The 27,048-nt window shown below is 44.1% G+C and overlaps 1 protein-coding gene across 3 annotated transcripts in view; it reads right to left on the bottom strand.

Annotated features, from left to right (window-relative positions):
• Positions 1-8,191: 8,191 nt before the first annotated feature.
• Positions 8,192-27,048, bottom strand: part of LOC124863797 (caskin-1-like) — a 149,833-nt gene continuing 130,976 nt past the window's right edge. For 2 of the 3 annotated variants that reach the window (XM_047358289.1, XM_047358290.1), the window contains exons 16-23: positions 26,631-26,732; positions 23,887-24,025; positions 20,770-20,913; positions 17,985-19,174; positions 16,565-16,876; positions 15,735-16,335; positions 14,535-15,039; positions 8,192-8,912 (exon numbers count right to left, since the gene is read on the bottom strand). In XM_047358289.1, coding sequence (XP_047214245.1) covers positions 8,816-8,912; positions 14,535-15,039; positions 15,735-16,335; positions 16,565-16,876; positions 17,985-19,174; positions 20,770-20,913; positions 23,887-24,025; positions 26,631-26,732 — 3,090 coding nt within the window. In that variant the 3' untranslated portion in view covers positions 8,192-8,815. The remainder of the gene's footprint in view (positions 8,913-14,534; positions 15,040-15,734; positions 16,336-16,564; positions 16,877-17,984; positions 19,175-20,769; positions 20,914-23,886; positions 24,026-26,630; positions 26,733-27,048) is intronic. The other variant, XM_047358288.1, reaches the window with a different exon arrangement.

Below are 27,048 nucleotides of genomic sequence, written 5' to 3'. Positions count from 1 at the left end.
TGTTTGCTGATCTTTTCTTCTGAACAGGTGTGTTTGACAACTAAAAATTCTTTTTAGCGTACCCATCCTCACAGCTTGAGGTTTAATATTCAGTGTTTTTTTTACCACCTCTTAAGTTTCAATTACTAGCTTCAGATTTTAATTAGTGCACTTTTTAGCTATATATACTAGTCAAAAGATTTACTAATCTATCTTTTTCCTTATACTAGTCAGCTAGTGGCTAGCATTTTGGTGTACTAGTTTAGTAGAGATTTTTGGTTCTAGTAATTGTGCTTTACTAGTTAATCAGTGCCTTTTTTTGCTGTATTAGTTAACTGGCTGAGGCCTCTTTCTGCCATGCTGAGCATATTGTAGATTTATTTTGGTAATATTGCATAAATATTCAGCTAGTTAACGAGCAGATTTTAACCTCTAAAACATAGGTCAAAAGTACTGCTACTAGACAACTAGTAAGGACACTAGTTGATTGGTTAACATTTTTAGGTACACTTCAAATAGCTAGTACATTACTGTACTTTTTTATACACAACAAAACAGGACACTGTTATGTTTATAGAGAACATTAATTTATTGAGAGCAGATGGCCATAAGATGCAGTTGCTGCAAGCACACATCTGTCCAATCAGAAAAACTCACCCTTACACACACACATACAGTCCGGTTTCACACGATCAATAGCAGAGCAACACTTTACACACTTTGGCCCTTTCTCAAGCATTCACACAGTCACTGCAAAGCAAAGAAGATCCAATAAAGAGCTTCATCTTTTGTAAAGAAAGAATAGATAGACCATAATTCATTTTTTGACCTCAACCCATGACCACACAAACACTCTGTAATATTAAGCTTACAAGATGGAAGATGACCAAACCAAAAAAGATGGAAAAAAAAGGCAAAACCTGTTGTTGATGTGATGGTGTCCAGATTCAAAGAGAAAAGAGAATTTTCAAAAAGTTGACAGTTAACCAATGCATTTATTACATGTGGTACTAGCTAACCAATACTTGAGTGAATTTAAAAATGCCACAGATCAGCATTTGTAAATCCAAATTTGACTCTGGCGATTTAAAGAAAATTTAACCAATAGGGAAATTTGCCTTTTCACTTTCATGCAAAGAGGTGAGCGGACTAATTGCTAATCAGCAAACCCAACGCTAACTCCAGCAGCTCCTTGGGTTAGCTCTGTAACATTTATCACCAGGCATTTTCTGGCAGTAATTCTAATATTAGCTTAAAATTAGAAAAAAAGAGTTTAAAAACTATTGTGTGAATGCAACTTGTTTGAATTGCTTTAAAAGGACCACTCACTACAAAAGTAGAACTCCGGGGTGGTTCATTTTTGATCTTGTTACACAATATGGCAAACCTTACGGTAAAATAAATAGGGAGCAATTGCATCCACAAATTTACCCTTCTTGGTGACATTCTAGTATTTTATGCAACAGATAGTTCCAGACACTGTGAGTGGCTTTACATGCACATTCACATCCAGTTTTGATCAGAGGCAGAGCTGATAAAACTTGGAAACATGGTCCTTTATGGTTATTATATTATCCATGTATCTAACCATGTGTGCCTGGCTGTGTCTAATATCTGGACTTTTATAACGTCTTACCCAGGTTTCTGAAAGCAGGACAGGATGTGCAATACTCATTTAGGATGCTCTACAAATCCAGTTGGACAAAAGGAGCTAAAGATCATTGTATTTGTCTCGGCCAACAGCTAAACTCTAAATATTTTTCAAACAAGAGGTTTTTCCTGTATTTGTAATAAAAACCTTACCCCACAGGAGCTTTGAAATTCCCACATGACCACTGATATCCCCTTTTGCCGCAGGTGGCAATGTCGTCAACATTAATGTGACATCAAAATTCAAAGGAGGAACATCATGATCACCATGGATAAAGTAGTCAGTAATATCCAGCTGCAGAATCTATACACCACTCTGATTCCCTGTAGTCAAAAGCCCTTTGTGGACCCTGTATGACATTAATGTCCAGGTATTCTCCTGGCTCACGACTATGCATAAAATATTAAATACGCAATTCAAGACTCATAAGTGCAGTTTATGTTTAAGGTTTGGCTTAGGGACAGAGTCATAATTACAATTAGGTTGTTGTTATTATATATTAACAAAGGGGAAAAAAACATTTGTGGTCTAATGCCAAAAAATAACAGTACCAAGAAATGACTTGTTGTACCATTGGTGACACTGCCCAAATATACTGGCTGCATGGTGGTGCAGTTGTTAGCACCTGTTGCCTTTGAACCTTGGTTCAAATCCCAGCTTGACGTGTTACTGCATGGAGTCTCCATGTCTACCTCATGGATGCATGGGTTCTCTCTGAAAACTCCAGCTTCCTACCACAATGCCAAAACATGACTGTTCAGTTAAATCACCCTTAGGTATGAGTGTGTGCCTGGATGGCTGTTTGTCCTGTGTGTCTCTGAGTTGTTCTGGGATAATCTGTACCCAGCTTCTCGCCCAATGATTTCTGGAGATAGGCATTAGCCCCTACCCCCACAGCCATGCGAGGACGAGTGGTCGTAGACGATGGATGGAAGTACAGATACTTATTATTTCTGGCCAAAGTTCTTAAGAGCTGCATGTTGCAGCCCCTGGGTTAGGCCATAAAAGAAAAATAATTCCAAGTAATTATGAACTGAAAAGAGTGGTGGAATCTGAGAACAAGAGGCGCAACCTGATCCTTCTGAAAGTTATGTTTGACTGCAGTTTCTCCCAAATACTGTTTAACATTTCAGGAGATGAGTGTTGTCACTGTGTTAGGGTTAGCACTAGGCTTTATGAAGGGTTTTCTAATACATGAAGTAATAGGTGGTTGTAATGTTGAGTTTAAGCTCTTCAATCAAATGTTAATCCTACCCCATAACATGCAGCCTGCCTAATTTCAACCATAGCTTATTCTGCATTCCATTGACCTCAGAAGTCGAAACTCTCCACTGGAAAGTTGGAGAACCAGGAAGATTTGCTAATTTTTTGCTCACTGACCAGGCTATTATTAGCAATACAAGCCAATAACAATGCATTTCTCTCATTTAAACAAATGTTAAAATGAAGGCGTTATGTAAGGAAATAAGATGCATTTTGAATGATGTTGCTATTAAAGTTTCCTTGTTTTGAGTAGCACATACATATAGGAATAAAAGGTGTCAATTTCAATGTTCAACTGTCTGGATGGGGTACGTTTACTTTTTCAGTGACATCGTCATGTCTCCCCCCCCATATCACCTGAAAGCTCAATGCTATAAGCATGCCCTCAAGTTATCAAATAAATATAAGCTTAATTAATCTAAAAGTAGGTCTGCCATCAGCTGGAGCCACTGCAAGAATTCGGCATGCTGAGGTGAATCTTCATCAGTACAGAGTGCCTGCATACCGTAGCATGAGATGTCATGTTATTAATGGGTCATTGCTGACACATTTGAGTGGCCCTCGGGTAAATTCCATGGAAGTGTTGCGTATTTGTGTTATATGTGGTGATGCCGAAGCATTATTAACCTAAGCCAGAGTGTCTTTCTGCAAATTTGAAACACATAAACACAATTGTGTTAACGAGGTGTACATTAGCTAGATGCTATTGATCAAGTTATTTTACGCTTAGCAGGAAAGTGTGCATTTACCCAAGCAACTTGCAGAGAGAAACTATGTTTTGAAGCATGAAACCTACTTAAATTAAGTGCAACAAGGTGGTTTCTGGTTGTCCAGGTGGATAAATATTAAGGGTTTCAATCATTTTAAACAAATGTAACTATGATAGTAAAGAGGGGAAAAGAGAGCGATTCCCTGATATTTTAAAGACCCATCTACTGTATTGAAGTTAGACCAAAATCACAAAGCAAGGCACATGTTTGAAAGACAAAAAAAAAATCTAAACCATAGAAAAAAATTAAAGTAAACAACAAGAATTGTTTGTATTATCAACATCGCCACATCTGGACACATGTATGCAGAGAAAACAATAAAATGATATAATAATAGAAAAGATCACTTCCTTGAAATATTCCATTAGGGTATCCTACAATGGTTCATTAGCTTGGACCACTTAAGCATGGAGAAGCAAACGGATTCGGAATACTCAGATTAGATCTGATCACTTTGAAAAGTACTCTTCAGGTTGACACACACATCATAAATACATTTCTTATTTTTAAGTTTTGCAAATATCCATATATATATATATATTCTGTATGTGATCAGAATTTAAATACCACATCTATTCTCTGAATTATTATTTATTCATAGACAAAGAGTGCAGCTGCTATGAGACTGTTTTCTTTTATGGGTTGTTGAGGAGCACATGAAATACTGGAGTATTGCACCTTATTTTGGTCAAATATAACTCACAGAAATAAACCATCACTCTATTTGATTACTGCTGCTCACACTATTCCAACACCACTAGACTTCTGTCCCTTGTACACAAAATCATGGCTACATGATAAAGTAACCTATAAAAATGGGTTGTTGCACAGTAGATTGTCATGGCGAACCAAGATGAGTGGCTTGTAGGTGTGTGGAATGAGAGAAGTATGAGTTAAGTGCTGAAATGTCAGTGAGTGGACTGTGAATTTCCTTTATTTTATTGTTAACATGGTTGTAAAAATAGAGAGGTGGTATTGAGGCTGATGCTGACCTAATTAGTTGGATCATTTAGTATTTTACTTGAGTTTCCCGAGAGCTGAGGGATTCAGCGTTCAGGCTAGCTGGACTGCTCTCTAATCAGTACTGCAACAATGAGTGTATGGACTGCAGTACATACAGTGTCTTGCAAAAGTATTAATGCCACTTAAACTGTTTCAAGGTGTGCCACGGATAATTATTAGGCCCGAGCAGGAAAACTGCAAGGGCCTATTGTAATTGTAGGAATTCTTATTCTTTATTCTTTTTTCTTTGCGGGGCAATATGGGGACTTTGCCATGCCCCAAAAGTCACCCAACTTCACCCAAAATTGTCCCCCGCGTAAAATTCTTATTCCTTAATGTCGTTCTCAGTGGGCGTGGCCAAAACACGTAGCCACGCCCCCAGATGTGAGTTAGGCCGACCCGTAATTCGTACAGATCTGAAATTCGGCACACTGCTAGAGCTTCTCAAACCAATAAAAAAAGTTTCTTGGGGGTATGCCCTAAAACGCACAGGAAGTCGGCCATTTTGGGTCAAAGGCCGATTTTTGCCCGTTTTTCACTTTTACTCACCTCGAACTTTAACAAACTCCTCCTAGGGATTTTGAGCTATCGGGTTCATATTTGGTCAACATGCAGTTAAGGGATGGGGGATTAAAAGTTATCAAAATCGTGAGTTTTCGGCCATGTTTAGGGGGCGTCGCCGGGACACAAACTTGGTGTTTGCGCCCAAACTAAAAATATGCAATAACTTTCACATAAAAACGCCAAACCACACCAAACTTGCCATGAAGGAGGACATTCGGGTTCCCGACAATCCTATGGGGTCATATGGTGACATCATCAAAGCCACGCCCCCTCAGAACAGGAAGTCACTTTTTTCATTTGGAAAGGTGCCTCTCTGACCCTCTTGACCCAATCAACTTGAATCTGTGTCAGAAGACAGATAACTAGTGGGTCTAACGTCGTTTGAAGCACAGTAACTTTTCATAAAAGGGCGTGGCCGTGGTGGCGCCGCGAAGTCAGACGTCACGCCATGGCCATACGTTTACCTTTAATTTTCCCATACATCTGAGCTGCACCAAATTTCATATGATTGATCCTTCTCCAGTCCCCAACAGAGATCTGATGACATATTTGGTGGGCGTGGCCTAATTCGTCCAAAGCGCCCCCTACAAAATTTTAAAAAATCCGCCCCAAGCCATGCTTTCACCAAGGAATCTGAAATTCGGTACACATGTCTAACTTGGCAGGACCTACAAAAAACTCTATTGGAGCATTGGTCCAAACCCAACAGGAAGTTGACCATGTTGGATTGAAGTTGCCATTTTGACCCTGTTTTGAGCGTTTCTAACCCGCATATCTGAGCGAACTCCTCCTACAGCTTTTGACTTAGAGACTTGAAAATCACTCAGTATACTCTTAAGGCATTGGGGATCAAAAGTTATCAAAAGATTATTGATACATGAAAGCGTGTGGGCGTGGCCACGCCTCAAAATATGACTTCTCGCCATAAAACACTAAATTGACAGCTCCTACAAGGAAAGTCACAGACACATTAAACCTTCTGGGATTGATCTGCCTCTAGGCCTGAACAATATTCACTGGTCAGATGCTGACATCATTGAAGCCCCGCCCCCTGACAACAGGAAGTGTCCAGTTTTTCTTTAGACAGTCAATGTTTGATGTTCTTAACTTTATCAATGTGAAACTGTCCCAAGTAACAGATAACATGATGGTCTTAGACAGTCGACAGTACTTACCGCTGTAGCTGGAGAGTGTGGCCATGAGGGAGTGGTGAATTCTGATGTCACGCCACGGCCATACGTTTACCTCTAAATTACACATGCATGGTCCGATTCACTCCAAAATGAATATGCTGGATCTTTGTCAACCTCCAAACAGCTCTATAGGATTACATTTAAATTTGGATCAACAGCGCCCCCTAGGACACTTCAAGGGCTATATCTCCTTCATACATCATCGGATCCACTTGAAATGTAGTATACATGATCATGAGTTAATGATGGACATGTTGACACAGTCAACTAATGACATCATTATAGCCCCGCCCACAAACAAACAAGTGAGTGCAGCTTACATCTGGAAGGTCCGATTTACTCCAAATTTTGAATGCTTTTTGCAAAACCAGAACTCTGTATGACCGAAGATCATTTGACATGACGCTCACAGCGCCACCTAGACGCAACATTTGGAACTGAGCAACGGCCTCGTTGGTGCTGTGCAGCCGGCGATGCCAGGCTCCCGCGGTCGCTTCACAGTTTCTGTTGTTTTATCACATAAATGCCAATCAAACACATTTATTTTTTTAAGTTTGTGTTGAAAGCATGACAAAATGAGATGAAGTTCAAGAGGTAGAGGTACTTTTGAAAGCCACGGCATGAAGCGTTAAAGGCGCTTTAGTGAAGGATTGCAGAACAGAAAGCAATGTGCATCCATACTGGTGATTTGAAACGTCTTTGTGTAACCAAAGGACCTTGGTTAGTAAGCTAAAAGCACAATGAAAACTGAGGTCTGCTGCAAAAAGCTTATCTGTTTCTTTAGACTAACGTTTCTCTTAGGCGGAGCTTTATTCTAAGTACCGCTTTCTTGTCTGAGGCATGGTAGTGATAGTATCATGATTTGACAACTTTAACACATTAGTAATAATCTTTGCTTCAAACTGGAGTTTTTGAGTTGGCAAAAATAAAAAAATGTGAAACTCTAAACTTGTTTTTGCAATCAAAACAATTTTCCTTTTCATTGATTGACAATAGTGGGAGCATGATTATTCATTTATGCTGCAAGTGATTCAAATTGAAATGAGAGAGCAGGTTTTACTGTTTTGGATAAGGTTACGTTTGTGGTAACAGGATGGAGTTTGCCTGACAATGGAACCTGAAGTTTGCTGCTGTACTTCATCAGTCAGCAGTGTTTTTGAAGCCCTCTTTGTTGACATGCAGCTCTGACTGTGATGCTTGTGCTGACCTTCACAAGGTGCTTTGGGGCAACTTAGACCCATCTAACCATGCACACCGGGAAATGTCAGACTTACTTATTTACCTCAACCTTTCCATAAATTGTGTTTTGAAGTTCTTTACGCCCTTGACTGTTTCCCTCCAACTTTACCTGCTAAATCCCATAAAACAACCTGCTGTAGCCCTACTTTTCTACAATTTTAGTTCATATTATGAAGGTTCCTGTGTGTTTGTTTGTGTGTGGGTGCAAGTCGGCTGCATGGGTCATTGTGCTTCTGCTGTCTGCGCATGGGCCTGTCCGTGTGCGTGCATTTGCAGGGTGATGTAGACCATGTAACTCGACTCTGGTCACCACTGGGAATGGAATTGTGATCCTGATATTCCATGACGTTCTTGTGGAGCACATCCGTCACACCGTCTCCATCACTCACCCTCACCCGGACAATCGTCACACGCACACCCATCGGGAGGTGAATAGTCTCAATTTGGTGACATAAAATTATTTTCCACCAAGTCATTTACATCGTCACAACACCAGAGGTCACCATTCCACACAGAACCAGGACATCAAATCAAAGAGCTAGAGATTCATATTTATCGGCGTATAGCATATATTACTGTGCTAATGCAGGACTTTTTCAGTAGATATAAACTCTCCATGCTTAGAATGTACACATACCATACTATGATTCATTACACAGTTGGTTTTTAAATCTGTATTAGTATTTGTTCACTTATAGAGTCCATGTGGAGTTCTTAAAAGAGTCACCTTGTGATTGCAGTCTTCTCCACGGTGATACGTTTCTTTATGAATCCTTCTTGTTTGTGTTTTTTCTTTTTTCTCTCCTAGGCTTTTTAATCTCTCTTTTTCTGCCCCTCTTTCCATCCGTATTTCAGTGCTGCTGCTTCTTACCACCAGATCTCTGTCCAGGTCCATCTCGGTCACTTTGTTTTTTGTTTTTTTTTTGCTCCATGCGAAAAGAGACGAGAAATAGAAGAGAAGAATCAAGTTCCCTCTGGAGCAGCGATGGACAAATGGACGAACAGCAGCCCGGGGCTAAGAGGAGATGAGCGTGGCAGAGAGAGGTGGATGAAGAGAAGAAGAGAGAGAGATAGGGAGGAGGGTTGCCTCTTGCGCCATCTAATTCAGTCTTGATGCAGCGTTGCCATGGAGATTGACTGATCAGTTTCTGCTGTTACTCCAACATGGCGTCCAGCTGGTCAGCCAAGTCGTCAAACATGCTGCCGATGTCATCGAGGATGCTCACCGTGGTCTTCTGCTCAGCCACAGATCTGGATGTAAACACAAACACATGCAGAAGCTTACAGCAACTGCTAGAAAACTCTTAGATATAGACTGATTAACCTGCTAGGACAAGATACAGATACAAGGTACAAATGTGGTGCTTCTAAAGTTTTCTAAAGCCTATAATTACAGCAGATTCAAATCATTGTTGTAGTAATCTCTGAGATGAGGAGCCTTGTTAAACAACAGATGGCTTGTGGAGATTTTGTTCATTGTTGCTTGCAAGCTAAAGCTGCATGGAATATTCAGTAATACAAGCCTGAACTCTTAGTCCTGCCTTTATCGCCTAATTTATAAAACTGCGTGTAAAGGGAATTAGAGAGGAAAAAGAAATTAAAGGGATCTGGATTAAGGAAACTGAATGTAAAACCTGCCTTTATGCAGATGATATACTAATAATCGTTACCCACCCAAAAACAAGCCTGCCTAAATTGTAAGATAAGAAAACCTAAACTTTGGTTAATGAGAAACAATGACACAACCTAACTGGATTGACGAAACTGTCAAGTGTAGAAGATATCAATAGATATCAATAGATAGATGTTTCTACCTCAGGACTTTAATAATCATTGACATAGGGATTTCAAGACTTTCATATCAGAGGAAATTTGGGTCAACATTTACAGAACCAAATTGAATACATCAAGCTCATGTCACTGGAGGGAATTCATATAGAAAAACATGATTCAATTTTTTCCAACCCCAAAATTACAGTTAACGCAGAATGGCCAACTGAAGTACGAGTGTATTGGAAACAGTGTGGAGGACTTATTGGAAATCATTTTAATCAAATGGACTGGAAATAAGTGGGCAACGTCAATGATGGGACAACACAAATAGCTCCTTTACTTTAATAATAATGGAAACTGAGTTGGGACAACATCTTCACTACTTTTCAGAATCAGAATCAGAATCAGAAAAGCTTTATTGCCAAGTACGTTTTTGGACATACAAGGAATTTGTTTTGGCGTAGTCGGTGCAATACAGTACAAATTAAACAGTACAAACATATCTACAATATAATATAAATATAAGTGCACAGTTTTAAGTGAGTGAGAGTAAATGTAGAGCAGTATAAGATGCAAGAGCAATACAACAGTGCAGGTGATCATTGTGCAAGTAAAGCAGTGCAAGTAAGCAGGAGTCCAAGCTGAGCGTTAATGTAACGCATAGAGTTACAGGTTACAGGTGTCCTGTCAGCAAAAAAAGGGGGGGTGTGGGGGAAAGGGAGAGTGTCAGGGTGGTTTCCGGGCTTTGTTAACCAGGCTGGTGGCAGATGGGAAAAAACTGTTCTTGTGGCGTGAGGTTTTGGTCCGGATGGACCGCAGCCTCCTGCCAGAGGGGAGAGTCTCAAAGAGTCTGTGACCGGGGTGGGAGGGATCAGCCAGAATCTTCCCTGCCCGCTTCAGGGTCCTGGAGGTGTACAGTTCCTGGAGCGACAGTAGACTGCAGCCAATCACCTTCTCAGCAGACCGAATGACACGCTGCAGCCTGCCCTTATCCTTGGCTGTAGCAGCGGCGTACCAGATGGTGATGGAGGAGGTGAGGATGGACTCAATGATGGCTGTGTAGAAGTGCACCATCATAGTCTTTGGCAGGTTGAATTTCTTCAGCTGCCGCAGGAAGAACATCCTCTGCTGGGCTTTCTTGATGAGGGAGCTGATGTTTGGCTCCCACTTGAGATCCTGGGAGATGATGGTTCCCAGGAAGCGGAAAGATTCCACAGTGTCAATTGTGGAGTCACAGAGGGTGATGGGGGCAGGTGGGGCTGGGTTCTGCCTGAAGTTCACAACCATCTCCACTGTCTTTAGAGCGTTGAGCTCAAGGTTGTTCTGGCTGCACCAGTCCAACAGATGGTCCACTTCCCATCTGTACGCGGACTCGTCACCATCAGAGATGAGTCCGATCAGGGTGGTGTCGTCCGCAAACTTCAGAAGCTTGACAGACTGGTGACTGGAGGTGCAGCTGTTGGTGTACAGGGAGAAGAGCAGAGGAGAGAGAACACAGCCTTGGGGGGAACCGGTGCTGATGGTCAGGGAGTCAGAGACGTGCTTCCCCAGCCTCACGCGCTGCTTCCTGTCAGACAGGAAGTCAGTGATCCACCTGCAGGTGGAGTCGGGCACACTCAGCTGGGAGAGCTTCTCCTGGAGCAGAGCTGGGACGATGGTGTTGAAGGCAGAGCTGAAATCCACAAACAGGATCCTGGCATAGGTTCCTGTGGAGTCCAGGTGCCGGAGGATGAAGTGAAGGGCTAGGTTGACTGCATCATCTACAGACCTGTTGGCTCTGTAGGCAAACTGCAGGGGGTCCAGGAGGGGGTCGGTGATGTCTTTTAGGTGTGAGAGCACAAGGCGCTCAAAGGACTTCATCACCACAGAGGTCAGGGCGACGGGTCTGAAGTCATTAAGCCCTGTGGTCCTTGGCTTCTTGGGAACAGGGACGATGGTGGAGGACTTGAAGCAGGCTGGCACATGACATGTCTCCAGTGAGGTGTTAAAAATGTCTGTGAAGACTGGAGACAGCTGATCAGCGCAGTGCTTCAGGCTGGCTGGTGAGACAGAATCCGGACCAGCAGCTTTCCGGGGGTTCTGTCTCCTGAAGAGTTTGTTGACGTCCCTCTCCTGGATGGAAAGAGCCGTCCTCGGCGTGGGTAGGGGGCTGGTGGGGGTTGGAGGTGCCAAGGCCCCTCTTGAGGTTGGGGAGGTGGGGGTGGTGGATTGTGGCTGCAGCTGTTGGGGGGCGTCGTGGGAGATGGTTGCAGGACTGTCCCTTTGTCTTTCAAAGCGGCAGTAGAACTCGTTCAGGTCGTTGGCGAGGCGTCGGTCGTTGATGGAGTGGGAGGCTTTCGGCTTGTAGTTGGTGATTTGCTTGAGCCCTTTCCAGACAGACGCAGAGTCGTTGGCTGAGAACTGGATTTGGAGCTTCTCAGAGTACAGTCGTTTGGCCTCTTTTACTGCCTTGCCAAACTTGTACTTCACCTCTCTGTATATGTCTTTGTCCCCACTCCTGAAGGCCTCTTCCTTATCCAGTCTTAACCTTCTGAGTTTAGCTGTGAACCAGGGTTTGTCGTTGTTGTAACTCACCCTGGTGCATGATGGTACACAGCTGTCCTCACAGAAGCTGATGTAGGAAGTCACAGCCTCTGTGTACTCATCCAGACTGTTGGTAGTAGTCCTGAACACATCCCAGTCTGTACAGCCTAAACACGCCTGGAGATTCTCCACAGCCTCACTGCTCCACTTCCTTGTCGTCCTCACAACAGGTTTGCAGAGCTTTAGTTTCTGCCTGTATGCAGGAATCAGGTGGACCATGATGTGGTCGGATTGGCCCAGTGCAGCACGTGGGACGGCGTGATAAGCGTCTCTGATGGTGGTGTAACAGTGATCCAGAATGTTGTCCTCTCTGGTCGGACATTTTATAAACTGTCTGTATTTGGGAAGTTCGTGGGTCAGATTACCTTTGTTAAAGTCACCAGCGACGATTACTAAGGAGTCCGGGTTGGTCCGCTCCACACTCAGTATCTGGTCGGCGAGCATGCGCTGTGCGACCTGCACGTTAGCTTGCGGCGGGATGTAAACACCGACCAGGATGAACGAAGCGAACTCACGGGGGGAATAGAAAGGCTTACAGTTTATGATGAATGATTCCAGGTCTGGAGAACAGTGCTGCTGAATCACTGTCACGTCGTTGCACCAACCACTGTTGAGGTAAAAACAGATTCCTCCACCTTTCGCTTTGCCGGAGAGTTCCGTGTCTCTGTCCGCTCTGTAGAGCTGGAATCCTGCCAGCTGCAGCGCGGAGTCCGGTATTAATCCACACAGCCACGTCTCCGTAAAGCACAAAACTGCCGATGAATAAAAGTCCCTGTTTTTCCCCAACAACAGTTGTAGTTCCTCCATTTTGTTGGGAAGTGAGCGCACGTTAGAGAGAAATATTCCAGGTAACGGTGTTCGTAGTCCACGCTGGCGAAGACGTACCAGCACCCCAGCCCGTTTCCCTCTCTTCCGGCGTTTCACCGCGTGAACAAAGGTGAGCGCACCTTTGACCAGAATGTCCAAATATTCCAGAGCAGTAGGTAGAAAAGTGGGAAATAACTCCACTGGTGTAGTAGCCCTGATGTTCATGAGTTCTTCTCTGGTGAGAGAGCTCCGGGTACCATCACAGAAGACCGTTTTAAAGCAAAAAACAAAACAAAACAATGCGCACCAACACGCCGAGGCGACCATCTGCGGCGCCATCAGGATGACATCAATCATCCTGATGGCGCCGACATTTAAACACTGAGTGTTTAAATGTCCAGGATTTAATTAAACTTTTTTGATTACCTTATTGTTTTAAATTTGGATGTCTGTGCCCCACGATACACCCTTTTTGTGTTGTATTCTTAAAAAAACAATGAGAGCCTGAGTTGTATTTTTTACTTGCAAAGCCTTGCAAAAAGGATTAATAACCTTCTAAATGTTTCAAATGTTGTCTAATTATAACCAATATTTTCTAGCGATTTTATGTGAAAGATACATAAAACCTGCGAGGTACAAGTTTTATGGATCTACCATCTTTACAACTCCAGATCTAGATCTAGACTGGATTTTTTTCCCTTTGCAGGATATCTCAAGCTCAGTCAGAATAGATGGTAGGCAATGTGACAGATTCTGAGTTGGATTTAGGTCTGAACTTTGACTCGGCCACTCTAACAGATGAAGATCTTTTCACCTCACCCATTCAGCTGTAGCTATGGCTGTACATTTAGGATCATTCTCCTGCTAGAAGGTGAATAATTATACTGTATTTAGTTCCACCCATCTTCCTATCAACTCTAACCAGCTTCCCTTGTCCCTGCTGAAGAACGCATCCCAACAGCATAATGCTCCCACCACCATGTTGCACAGTGGAAATGGTGCATTCAGGGTGATGTGCAGTGTTGTCCAGAAAGCTCTATTATGGTCTATTCTGACCGAAGCACCTTCTTCAACATGTGTTCTGTGTTCCTTATGGTAAACTGAACTTTGTTTGCCTTTCTTTAGACAATGGCTTTCTTTTTGATAATCTTCCTTTTTTGCACGTTTGCAACTCTACCACACTCTATCCATTTTCAGACAACGGAACAGTGCTCCATCAGACTGTCTAAACTTGCTTTATTATTGTTTTATGGCGTAACTCTTCTTTACACTTCTCCACAACTTTCTCCCTGACATGTCAGCTGTGTTCCTTGGTCTTCAAGATGCTGTTTGTTCACTAATGTTCTCTAAAGAACCTCTGAGTCCTTCACAGAACAGCTGGATTTATACTCAGATTAATTACATACATCTGGACTCTATTAATTATTCAAGTACTGCCTAAAGACAATGGGTTGCTATGGCATTTATTTAGGGCTATCAGCTTTTTAATGTGACAAACTTTGGAGAGGTTTAGGGAGTTTGAATACTTTGGCAAGGCGCTATTTACATATGTTTTTGAACGTGTGTGTGTGTGTGTGTGTTTGTGTGTGTGTTCTAGCATTTGCTATATTATAAGTCCCATTTTTCTAACACATACAACATATTCCAACACATTGTGAGGACCCACTGCTCTTTATGGGGCCCAAAGGTGTGTGTGTGTGTACTCCATACTCGTCCTGCCGCAAAATCTTATCTTCCACAGCCTGTAGAGCAGCAGCCAGTGATGCGCTTGTCTCCTCCAGCTTCTGATGCACCAAAGAGTCTACACCAAAGTCTGCTGTTGTGGGGGCCTGTGGTGTGACAGCGCCCCCTGCAATCCCACTGTCCACTGACACACCCCCAATAGATGAGCGGGGGGGCTTTACGGGTGGCGGAGTCGGGCTGGGAGTGGCAGGGGTCTGGGGTGTCTGAGGAGTAGTGGGGGTCTGTGGCGTGTGGGGGCTTTGAGAAGAAGGGCTTGTCGGCTTGGCGACTGGGGGGTTAGGGGTGTTGCATGGCAGAATGGAGGTGGGTGAACTGGTCTGTCGTGCCACCACAGAGTGCTGCTTAGCTTGGGTGGAAGCTGAGGTTGGGAAGGCAGGACTTGTCATAGAGTGGACCAGCTTGGCTGGTTTTGGCGCTGTGGGTGGGGGTGCTGGTTTAGGTGAGACCGGTGGGGGGATCTTCTTTCCTTCCACTGCACAGAAAGAAAGAAAGTCACCTCCAGTAGAGTAAAGAAGGAATGTGTACTTTGAGTATTTTCTTATACAAAATCCATAGATGAAAATCAATAAAGCAAATCAGAGAAGGTATACAACAGCATTTAGTGCCACTGCTTGCTGAAGCTGTGTACCAGGGTATAATTATATCCTGAAAGAATAAAGGTACTGTCAGAGCTTTACATGCCCTCATGAGCCTTATGAAAATCATGTTCATTTTGACTCTGAAGAACAATCAGAAAAATCCGGGCATAATTGAGGCTTGATATTTGACCACTCTTCTTTTCACAAATGGTTACAGCTCATTTAAATTGGTTGGTTTACTAGAACCAACCCAGATTTCAAACATGGACCCTGGGCAAGCTCCAGTTACCGGTCTTATGTTATAGCACAATTTGTCAAGTTATGTTTAAAAATTGTTTCAGTTAAAAAAAAAGTTTAAGTGTTTTAAATTTAGGACAAACACTGAAGTTTGAACTTTTGCATCAAATTCTTGTTTTTAAACGTCTTTGAAGATATGTGTTTACATCATAATTTCTCTTGGAGAAAAAAGAACAGCTCAAAAGCATCATTAAAAGTCCAAAATGAAGATGGCATTTCTTACCCATGCTGAGTGCAGGTAAACTAGAGAACATCACTGTATGAGTACAGACATAAAAACCATACTGAGTACCTGGACTTCCAGGGGTCCCTGGCCCTGGCAGGGGAACCCTCTTATTGGGGGAAGCCTGTGGTGGGGTCTGCGGGCCTCCTTGCCTCTTTATCTGTGCCACGACAGGTTTTGGGGATACCGGAGGTTTTGGTTTCCTCACAGGACCTCCTTCATTTGCTGCAGGAGCTCCCTGGTCCACACTGTCCCTGCGGGGAGTTGTAGTCACTTGTTGATGAGGTTGATGTTGATGCTGATTCTGAAGTTGAGCCTGAGGTTGCGGCTGTTCTGTCACTCCAGCATCAGACGTTGGGCGGCGTTTTACAGTGGCCGTGCCATTCTGGTACGGTACTGGCTGCATGTTGTTGGGCTGCTCGGTGCTAACCGTTTCCCCGTTAGCAGCAGCCATTTCAGCATAGCCTTCAGGCTCTTTGTCGCGGCTCTTTGGCCGCCGTTTAACGGTGGATGACTCCCGGAGGGTGAAGTCCGAGCCGTTGGGGTGGGACTTGGAAATGCGAGGCCGTCGTTTTAAAGTTCCGGTGGCTTCAGGGGTGTCCTCCAGGGTGAAAGCCCCGTCTCCAGGGGGGGCGTAGCCATCACCCTGCAGACATACACAAAATACACACTAACGGAAAGTTCATACATTCATAATAAAAGATCATTGTTGCACGAACAGTCAAAGCATGAACAAAGATAAATGGACACAATTAAAGCTGAGCAAGCGCTTTAGCTTCACTGTAGCTTTGCACATTAAAGCACACTGACTTTCAGAACATTATGTAGATAATGTAGAGTAGAATAGATTGACTGACAAATAGACAAACATGTATATGTACAGATATTTAGATAGTTACCTGTCCTTCTCCTTCTCCTCGAGCTTGACGGCGGATAGTAAGGCTTCCCTCTTCGGCAAATGGAAGGTGCTCTGATGAGCTGCCGCTGCCTCCCGAGCAGGGAAGCGGAGAAGATGGAGGGTGAGGTGAAGAGGAGTTCACAAGAGGAGGGGAGGATTGAGGTTGGGGTTGGATAGAGGTTGGGGCGAAGCCCAGGGGAGAAGGTTGTTCCCGCCTGGCAGCCTCCACCAGCTCAGTTACAGGCCCACTGATGGTTCGCCGCCGGTTCATCACTTCACCATCCAGACCAATGGCCTCCCGTGTTCTTCCCACCTGTATAACACACAGTCACATTAGGAGGTTTTTATTTTTATTATTTCTGATCAAGGATTTATATCTTATATATACAGTGTTTTGCAAAAGTATTTATATCTCTTGTGCCTTTCTACATTTTGTCACGTTACGACACATCAATAAGTGTATTTTTATTGGGATGTTATGTTATAGTGTTTCATGTCGATGTCTTGCTGAAAGGCAGACCTCTGTAATAATTGCCCTGTGTTTAGCTCCATTCGTCTTCATCCATCAACTCTAACCAGCATTCTTGTTCTTGCTGTCCTGTTGACATATTCTCTAACCTGAGCTACGGATCTCTGCAGCTCTTACAGAGTTACCATGGGCCACTGGGCTGCTTCTCTGATTACTACTGCCATTGTCTGGCTTATCGATTTAGGTAGATGGCCATACAGTGGTTGCCTCTAAGGCCGTTACCAGACAGCTTATTTTATATGGGGATTACACTACACACACAGGTGAACTTTATTTACCAATTAGATAGAGTCAAGAGGATTAAATACAGATACATACATTTCAGTATTTGTTTAGGAAACAAACTTTGCAAAGCAAGTATGATCTTTCTCCCACTTGCACTACTTTGTGTTGGTCAATAACATAAAACCCCAATAATACACTGAATAATAGTTGTAACCAGCATCGGTTCTTGAATAAAAGGAGCCCTGGACAAGCCCCTCCTTCTACCTGTCCCTAACCAGTTAAAGTATGGGAAATTATCTGAGAATCTGGGGTGGAATATATGCAGTGCTGTCCTACACAAAAAAAATAAACTAGTCTCCTTATCGTCAGCAGCAAGCAGGGGGCACCCACCCAACACACCAATTTCCCATTGACTGTACAGGCAAAAAGCAATACAAAATATGTTGAAGGTGCAACTGATAGATTAGGTTTTTTATCTGGTACTTGTGCGTCCACCTTCCTGATGGTGCACATCTGTCTATCTATCTATCTATCTATGGAAAACTGCCCATATGGCAGATCAAAAATCGGTTGCAACGTGCCAAAATGTTAAAACATCTAGCACTATGAATACTTTTGCAAGGGACTAAAAGTGAACTGCTATAGAGAGGGAGATGTTTACCAGTACCTGCAGGTAATTCTTCTGTAGTGCCATGCCTTTGGCACCACCCCCAATGGAAGACATCTCTAACATGGCGGCGATGCTCCTCACACTACCCATGCTGTTGGTCTCCACTGCAGCCGTCTCCGCAGACATCCCCAGGTCGCTGGCGCGCCGCTGTTGGTGGTAAGGCACATCCAGCATACCTCCTGTGGTGGTGTTTGTCTGCTGCTGCATGTTGGCCTCTGTCAAGTTGGAGTTGGAGCTGGAGATGGCAGAGCTGGAGCGTTTAGGTGGGGGTGGTGGAGGACCCTTTTTCTTTTGACGCAAAGCAAAGGACTGGGCCTGGCTGCGGCCGGCAGCCTTTTCCTGGTTGCGGACAGAATGGCTGCGGCTCACACGGTGGGTCACTGTGGCGTACTTGCCTCCTTCCGCTCTTACAACCATGGAGCCCTGAGCTACTGCTGCCTCTGCTTCTCTTTCTCCTCCACCTCCACCTTCTCCACCCCCTACCCTCTTATCACACTCCCCATCTGAGACAGCATATCGGTTGAGGCTGTGGGTACGTTTCTTCTTGAGGGCTGAGGGTTCTGCTCCCTCAGCCTCTTCCAGTTCGGCTTCAGGTGGTAGACAAAGGTGTGGAACCTGCTGCTGTGGGCTTTCTCTAACCTCCATTATCTGTGTCTGTGGGTGGTGATGAGGGTGGGGCTGATGCTGCTGCTGAACTTGAGGTTGCGGCTGCTGCTGCTGGGGGACTTGGCATGCGGCTCCACGGTGGGTCGGAGACTGAGGGGGTTGTGAGCACGACTGAGGTTGCTCCCCTTGTATGGACTGGGGAGATGGTTTGGTTTTGCTCTGTGGTGAAGCTGTGCTCTGAACAGAGGAGGTGGAGGAAGAAGATATTGTTCTGGTCTTGGTGGGTGTATGTGGGGGTGTGTAGGGAGGTGCAGGCTGGTTGTGAGAGTGACGGTGTTTGCCATGCGATGAAACACTGGCTCTGTGGGATGAGGTGCTTCCCTGGCTGCTTTGTTGCCTCACCGTTCGTGCCTCCTTCTTCGGCGGACCACCACTCACCACAATCACCTCTTCCTGGTCCTTGCTAAGGGTGCGAGTTCTCTGAACCCTGACCTCTTGACCTGGGTGAGTGATGGCATTTTGTAGCTCTGAGCTCAATTCAGTGTCCTGGAAGGTACTCATCTTTGGAGACATGATGACCTCTGAAAGAGAATGAGATTTTATCAGTTATTGTCAGTTGCCTAAATAGATCAATGTTATTTATTAAAAAAAATAAGCAGGGATCCTACACATTTGTAGAACTTTCCCAGATTTTTCAGATTGAATCTTGAAGAGTTTACTGTATTTGCGTTCATTTTTAAATATAAAATACTTAGATTCACTTTAAATTTATGGCAGATATTTCTACAACAGGCAGGCTAGAATGAGGAAGGAAGGAAGAACACAAGGAAGGAGGGATATGATGGACATATGAAAGGAAATACAAAACAAAGGAAGGTAGGCAGGACAGAAGAACCAAAAGAAAGACAAGGTTTTGACAGACTTGAAAACCAGCAATGGTGGAGACTACCTAGTGTACAGGAACGGTTCCAAAGGCCTTGTCTCTCCTTCGATGTCTAGAAGACCATGGTCAGATTAAGTTCTACAAAGTCCCCAGGTCATGTAACTGTCAAGCTAGTCCAGACGCAGCACGTGGTGTGGCAGACGACCAGGCTCCCCACATACAAAAGGTGTTTAGTTCTCAAGGTAGCCATCTTGGGTTTGAACCCTGACCTCAGGACATCTGCAGCATATCTTCCCCCTCCCTTTGTGCCAGTTTCTATGTAATACCTGTAAAGGCCACTAGTGCCACAAATTGAAATCATCACCCCTCGACTGCTTTGTTTGTTTGGCATTAGGTACTGTTATACTATGATTTACTGTGTTTTTGGAGAAACATGGTGCTTTGTATAATGGTCAAACGTCTCATGTTACCATTGGTCTCATTTGTCCAAAAGACAATGTTCAACGGGTCTTAAATTAATTGTGATGTAATTCTGCAAAGATTCTTTTTTTGCACTGTAATGAACTTTAATTTGTTCAGACATGTATTTATAACCCTTCTCAGAATAATGGATCAAAGGTCAGTACTGATGTCATTCGTTGTTAGCAATGTGTTTAACATGAACCATATATGCTTCAGAGCACGAAACTGCCAAAGCTCCTGGTTTTGTAGAGGTTGATCTTGCTTATGACCAGTTCATCATCAGTGCATTGAATTATCAGCATTTGGATGCTGCATTCCCTCTTCCAAAGGCAGCAATGAGGTGCTTAGTGTTTCTATGATTCGAGGTGTAAGGCACCTTTTTTAAAACATTAAATACATTTCACCTCCAATAAACAAAGTAACTAATACCACACCCATATTCTTTAATTACACAGTTGTAATTAAAGAATTACAGAGTTGTGTAGACCCAACCTTTCAAAAAGGTTGGGTCTACACACATACCTTTATTTATTTTTTTCTGTTTCAGGTCATCCTAGCAGCAGTTTTACAAAACACAAACTGAGTGTCATCAGCAAAATGATGGAACAGATTTATTTAGTCAGAATGGGATTTAGGGGAAACCATGAATAGGGAAAATAAACCTGAGTTTAAAAAAAACAACAACAATACAAAAATGTTTACCTGAAGACCACCCTATCAGCAAGGTAAAACATAACTGAAACAGTATCTGACCTCTGGGAGATCTTACTTGACAAGGCAGTTTAAGATCATTATGAGTTTATTTTGGCCAAAAATAATTTCTTAGCTCACCATCAAGGGGCGGGCTGTCTATTGAGATGACTTCCTGCTGCTGTGTGATTGGGGGTGGCTTCTTTCGAAGAGAGCCCCGCCCATCTGAGCTGCGCTGCATGTCAGCCAACCGCTTCACAGCCAGCATCAGCTTCTTCTGGTGACCTTTAACAGCAAAACACAGAAGTAAGAGTTCAGTTTAATAAAGACCACAAAGACAAAGGCTATCCTGACTGACTTCTATCTATCTATCTATCTATCTATCTATCTATCTATCTATCTATCTATCTATCTATCTATCTATCTATCTATCTATCTATCTATCTATCTATCTATCTATCTATCTATCTATCTATCTATCTATCTATCTATCTATCTATCTATCTATCTATCTATCTATCTATCTATCTATCTATCTATCTATCTATCTATCTATCTATCTATCTATCTATCTATCTATCTATCTATTTTACTTTTAGCCACAGATAATGCATTTTAACAGTACACATTTTGTCATCCCCCAGTGGGCCCACCACCTGCAGGGGGAACCGTGAGGGACCGGTGCAAAGAGGATTGGGTGGCGGACGAAGGTGGAGACCTCAGCGGCCCGATCCCCGGATGCTTAGGCTGGCTCTAGGGACGTGGAATGTCACCTCGCTGGGGGGGAAGGAGCCTGAGCTTGTGCGGGAGGTCGAGAGATATCGACTAGAAATAGTCGGGCTCGCCTCCACGCACAGCGTGGGCTCTGGAACCCATCTCCTTGAGAGGGGTTGGACTCTCTTCTACTCTGGAGTGGCCCACGGGGAGAGGCGGCGGGCTGGTGTGGGTTTGCTTGTTGCCCCCCAGCTCAGCCGTCTCATGTTGGGGTTTACCCCAGTGGATGAGAGGGTCGTATCCCTACGCCTTCGGGTTGGGGAGAGGTCTCTGACTATCATTTCAGCCTACGGGCCGAGTGGTAGTGCAAAGTACCCGGCCTTCTTGGCGTCCCTGTCGGGGGTGCTGGATAGTGCCCCTCCCGGGGACTCCATTATTCTGCTGGGGGACTTCAACGCCCACGTGGGGAACGACAGTGACACCTGGAGAGGCGTGATCGGAAGGAATGGCCTCCCCGATCTGAATCCGAGTGGTGTTTTGTTATTGGACTTCTATGCTAGTCACGGATTGTCCATAACGAACACCATGTTCAAACATAAGGGTGTCCATCAGTGCACTTGGCACCAGGACACCCTACGCAGGAGGTCGATGATCGACTTTGTTGTCGTATCATCAGACCTTCGGCCGCATGTTTTGGACACTCAGGTGAAGAGAGGGGCTGAGCTGTCCACTGATCACCACCTGGTGGTGAGTTGGATCTGCTGGAGGAGGAGAAAGCCGGACAGACTTGGCAGGCCCAAGCGCATAGTGAGGGTCTGCTGGGAACGCCTGGCGGAGCCCTCGGCCAGGGATGTATTCAACTCCCACCTCCGGGAGAGCTTCGACCAGATCCCGGGGGATGTTGGAGACATAGAGTCCGAGTGGACCATGTTCTCCGCATCTATTGTTGATGCTGCTGCCCATAGCTACGGCTGTAAGGTCTGCGGTGCCTGTCGCGGCGGCAATCCCAGAACCCGGTGGTGGACACCGGCAGTAAGGGATGCTGTCAAGCTGAAGAAGGAGTCCTATCGGCTGTGGTTGGCTTGTGGGACTCCTGAGGCGGCTGACGGGTAGCGTGAGGCCAAGCGTGCTGCGGCCCAGGCTGTGGCAGAGGCAAAAACTCGGGCCTGGGCGGAGTTCGGTGAGGCCATGGAGAAGGACTACCGGTTGGCCTCGAAGCGATTCTGGCAAACTGTCCGGCGCCTCAGGAGGGGGAAGCAGTGTTTCGCCAACACTGTTTATAGTGGGGGCGGGAGACTGCTGACCTCGACTGAGGACATTATTGGGCGGTGGAAGGAGTACTTCGAGGATCTCCTCAATCCTGCCATCACGCATTCCGTGGTGGAAACAGAGGCTGGGGACTCGGGGTTGGACTCTTTCATCACCCAGGCTGAAGTCACCGAGGTGGTTAAAAAGCTCCGCGGTGGCAAGGCTTCGGGGGTGGATGAGATCCGCCCTGAGTACCTCAAGTCTCTGGATGTTGTAGGGCTGTCATGGTTGACACGCCTCTTCAACATTGCGTGGCGGTCGGGAGAGAGGGACGTCTGGGCGTCTCTGCTGAGTCTGCTGCCCCCGCGACCCGGTCCCGGATAAGCGGAAGACGACGAGTACGAGTACATTTTGTCATCATGTGTCTTTACAATGTTCTGCAGGCCACAGTCATAAGGCTCTATAGCTGAGCTGCTCGTCTAATAGTTACTGGTTCCTGTTTTATCCAATCATCCCAGTAACAAGACTGAGTAAAGATATCTTACTTTTCCACTGGAGACCTTTCTACCATTCTTCTGATAAAAAAAAACTTTTCAAAGTTTGCTCCATAACAAACAAAACATATTAAAGATTGATTTAACATTCTCACATACCATATGAGCTGATTATAGTTACTTAGTATTGTATATCTGCTATACTCATGTTTCTGACATATAGAAAATGAACAGACAGACAATCTGTAAAGTATTCATAGGGGTACATTTGTTAATTCCATGGCACATTTATTTATTTTTTTTATGATAAATGTATTTATTTAATTATCTCCTTCCAACCCCCCAAAGTGGAAAGGTTCTAGAATGATTTGTGGATTTGCTTTGATGTAGTAAAAACATTCCTGGCAGAAAGGGGATAAAACCATCTTGAACTGTTTTAGACATGCGCGACACATGGAAATATGGCACACTGAGGAAATTTCAGATGGCACTCCTCATCAGAAAGGTTTTTGACCCCTGGTGTAGATTTAGGTAAACACACTCACAGTCTTACCAAGACACTTATAAAAGGATTCTGCTGTACCGAGAGATAAAGGCATTTTTTCTCCTACTGGACTCTTAGCTTTGAAGTGCTATATTACCTTCTATGTAAAAGATGCAGTCTAGGAAGTTGACAAATTTTTAACAAGTGCCATTCTTCTCTGATGGCCACAGCATCTGGTGACTCTGACATGAAGGAGGACATAAATTGTTGTACATCAAAAGGTGGACAGACACATGACGGCATATGCAAATATCTCACCGAGTTTCGTGATGCCGATTTCCTGCAGATCTTCCCAGGTGATGTCTGTGATGAAGTCGATGTTTTCATAACCGTTTTGCACCAAAACCTGGTGGTACTGGCTCAGACCTATAGCCGACAGCCATTCCCCCAGGTTGTTCTGTAGGAGCAGAAGAAGAATCTCTGTTTATTAAGCTGACCAATGACAGTCATGTCAATCAGTGCCCTGCAAAACCAGTCATACCTATTTACCTTTTGCACATTTTGTCACATTACAACCCCAAACATCAGTGTATTTTATTGGGATTTTATGTGATGGTCCGCACATAACACAAAGCAGCATATAACTGCAAAGAGGAAAGTCAATTTTACAAAGGCTTGAATTTTTACTACAAATAAAACTCTTTGTGGCATGTACTTTTACCTCTCCCCTGTACTTTGACACCCCTACATAAAATCCAGTGCAAATAGTTGACTTCAGAAGACACCTGACTAGTATTCTGTGAAGGCCTCACAAGTTAGTTACGAAACATTAGTGAAGAGCATCATGGAGACCAAGGAACACAGCAGACAGATCAATGAGAAAGTTGTGAAGAACTTTAAAGCAGCAGTCCACCTAAACTGAAAAATCCAGTTTATCTGAAAATCCTAGACAGAAGAGATCGTGTTAAAGCACAAATCTGGGTAAGGGTATATAAAAAGGTGCAGCATTAAAGAACAATTCAGAATGTCAACCTGTGCTAATACAGGTCCTTCTCAAAAAATTAGCATATTGTGATAAAGTTCATTATTTTCTATAATGTAATGATGAAAATTTAACATTCATATATTTTAGATTCATTGCACACTAACTGAAATATTTCAGGTCTTTTATTGTCTTAATACGGATGATTTTGGCATACAGCTCATGAAAACCCAAAATTCCTATCTCACAAAATTAGCATATTTCATCCGACCAATAAAAGAAGAGTGTTTTTAATACAAACAACGTCAACCTTCAAATAATCATGTACAGTTATGCACTCAATACTTGGTCGGGAATCCTTTGGCAGAAATGACTGCGTCAATGCGGCGTGGCATGGAGGCAATCAGCCTGTGGCACTGCTGAGGTCTTATGGAGGCCCAGGATGCTTCGATAGCGGCCTTTAGCTCATCCAGAGTGTTGGGTCTTGAGTCTCTCAACGTTCTCTTCACAATATCCCACAGATTCTCTATGGGGTTCAGGTCAGGAGAGTTGGCAGGCCAATTGAGCACAGTGATACCATGGTCAGTAAACCATTTACCAGTGGTTTTGGCACTGTGAGCAGGTGCCAGGTCGTGCTGAAAAAGGAAATCTTCATCTCCATAAAGCTTTTCAGCAGATGGAAGCATGAAGTGCTCCAAAATCTCCTGATAGCTAGCTGCATTGACCCTGCCCTTGATAAAACACAGTGGACCAACACCAGCAGCTGACACGACACCCAGACCATCACTGACTGTGGGTACTTGACACTGGACTTCTGGCATTTTGGCATTTCCTTCTCCCCAGTCTTCCTCCAGACTCTGGCACATTGATTTCCGAATGACATGCAGAATTTGCTTTCATCCGAAAAAAGTACTTTGGACCACTGAGCAACAGTCCAGTGCTGCTTCTCTGTAGCCCAGGTCTGGGGAATGCGGCACCTGTAGCCCATTTCCTGCACACGCCTGTGCATGGTGGCTTTGGATGTTTCTACTCCAGACTCAGTCCACTGCTTCCGCAGGTCCCCCAAGGTCTGGAATCGGCCCTTCTCACAATCTTCCTCAGGGTCCGGTCACCTCTTCTCGTTGTGCAGCGTTTTCTGCCACACTTTTTCCTTCCCACAGACTTCCCACTGAGGTGCCTTGATACAGCACTCTGGGAACAGCCTATTCGTTCAGAAATTTCTTTCTGTGTCTTACCCTCTTGCTTGAGGGTGTCAATAGTGGCCTTCTGGACAACAGTCAGATCGGCAGTCTTACCCATGATTGGGGTTTTGAGTGATGAACCAGGCTGGGAGTTTTAAAGGCCTCAGGAATCTTTTGCAAGAGTTTAGAGTTAACTCGTTGATTCAGATGATTAGGTTCATAGCTCGTTTAGAGACCCTTTTAATAATATGCTAATTTTGTGAGATAGGAATTTTGGGTTTTCATGAGCTGTATGCCAAAATCATCCGTATTAAGACAATAAAAGACCTGAAATATTTCAGTTAGTGTGCAATGAATCTAAAATATATGAATGTTAAATTTTCATCATGACATTATAGAAAATAATGAACTTTATCACAATATGCTAATTTTTTGAGAAGGACCTGTATACTCCACAAATCTGACTTCCAAGGAGAAGAGGCAAGAAAAAGGCCATTGTTGAAAGAAAGTTATAAGAAGTCCAGTTTGCAGATTACCACAAACGATGTAGGAACACAGCAATCATGTGGAGGAAGCTGCTTCGGTCAGATGAGACCAAAACTCTTCGGTCTACAAGCAAAACTCCATTTGTTGCAGAAACATAAAACAGCACATCACTCCAAGTTGAAAGGTGGTGGCGGCAGCATCATGCTGTGGGGATGCTTTTCTTCTGAAGCTTGGTCTATTTTACACAGACCACAGAGCAAAGAGCTCTGTCTCTATATATGGAAGGTGGTAGTGAGATAATAGCAGCAAAAGGTGGTTCTAAGGATTGACTCAGGGTTACAATGATAAGTTCAGAATAGCAAGTCTTTCTTATTGTGATATACATCTCCCTGTCATTTAATAGATGTACTCACCGGTTTCTGCTCTGGCAGCCACTCAGTGACACTGAGCTTGTTAACCTCTGACATAATCTTCTTTCGGTGACCTGGTTTAGTTATTCCGATAGCTGTCAGATCCTACAGATATACACACACACACACACACACACACACACACACACACAAGCAAACACACGTTAGTACCATACTTTGGTGGCATTCTCCGCAGCGTTGCAGTTACAGCAGTCCAAGTGCCCAGCAGTGTTTCTCCCTCTTTCTCTTGCTCAGACATGCTCACAGAGGAAAGACACGAGACAGCATGACAGCTGATGGAAGCTTCTGCCAGTTGGGAAGAATAGCGTGAGGATGCAAATGTTTCCAGATTGAATGAAAGGCAAAGGAAGACAAGAACAAATATTTGCAGTGATAGGAAGCATCTAAAAGACCTGATCAG

Source organism: Girardinichthys multiradiatus, chromosome Y, assembly GCF_021462225.1.
Source record: "Girardinichthys multiradiatus isolate DD_20200921_A chromosome Y, DD_fGirMul_XY1, whole genome shotgun sequence".
In the NCBI taxonomy this organism is placed as follows: Eukaryota; Metazoa; Chordata; class Actinopteri; order Cyprinodontiformes; family Goodeidae; genus Girardinichthys; species Girardinichthys multiradiatus.
The sequence above is the reverse complement of the archived record's forward strand: the minus strand, read 5'-3'. Positions and strand labels throughout refer to the sequence as shown.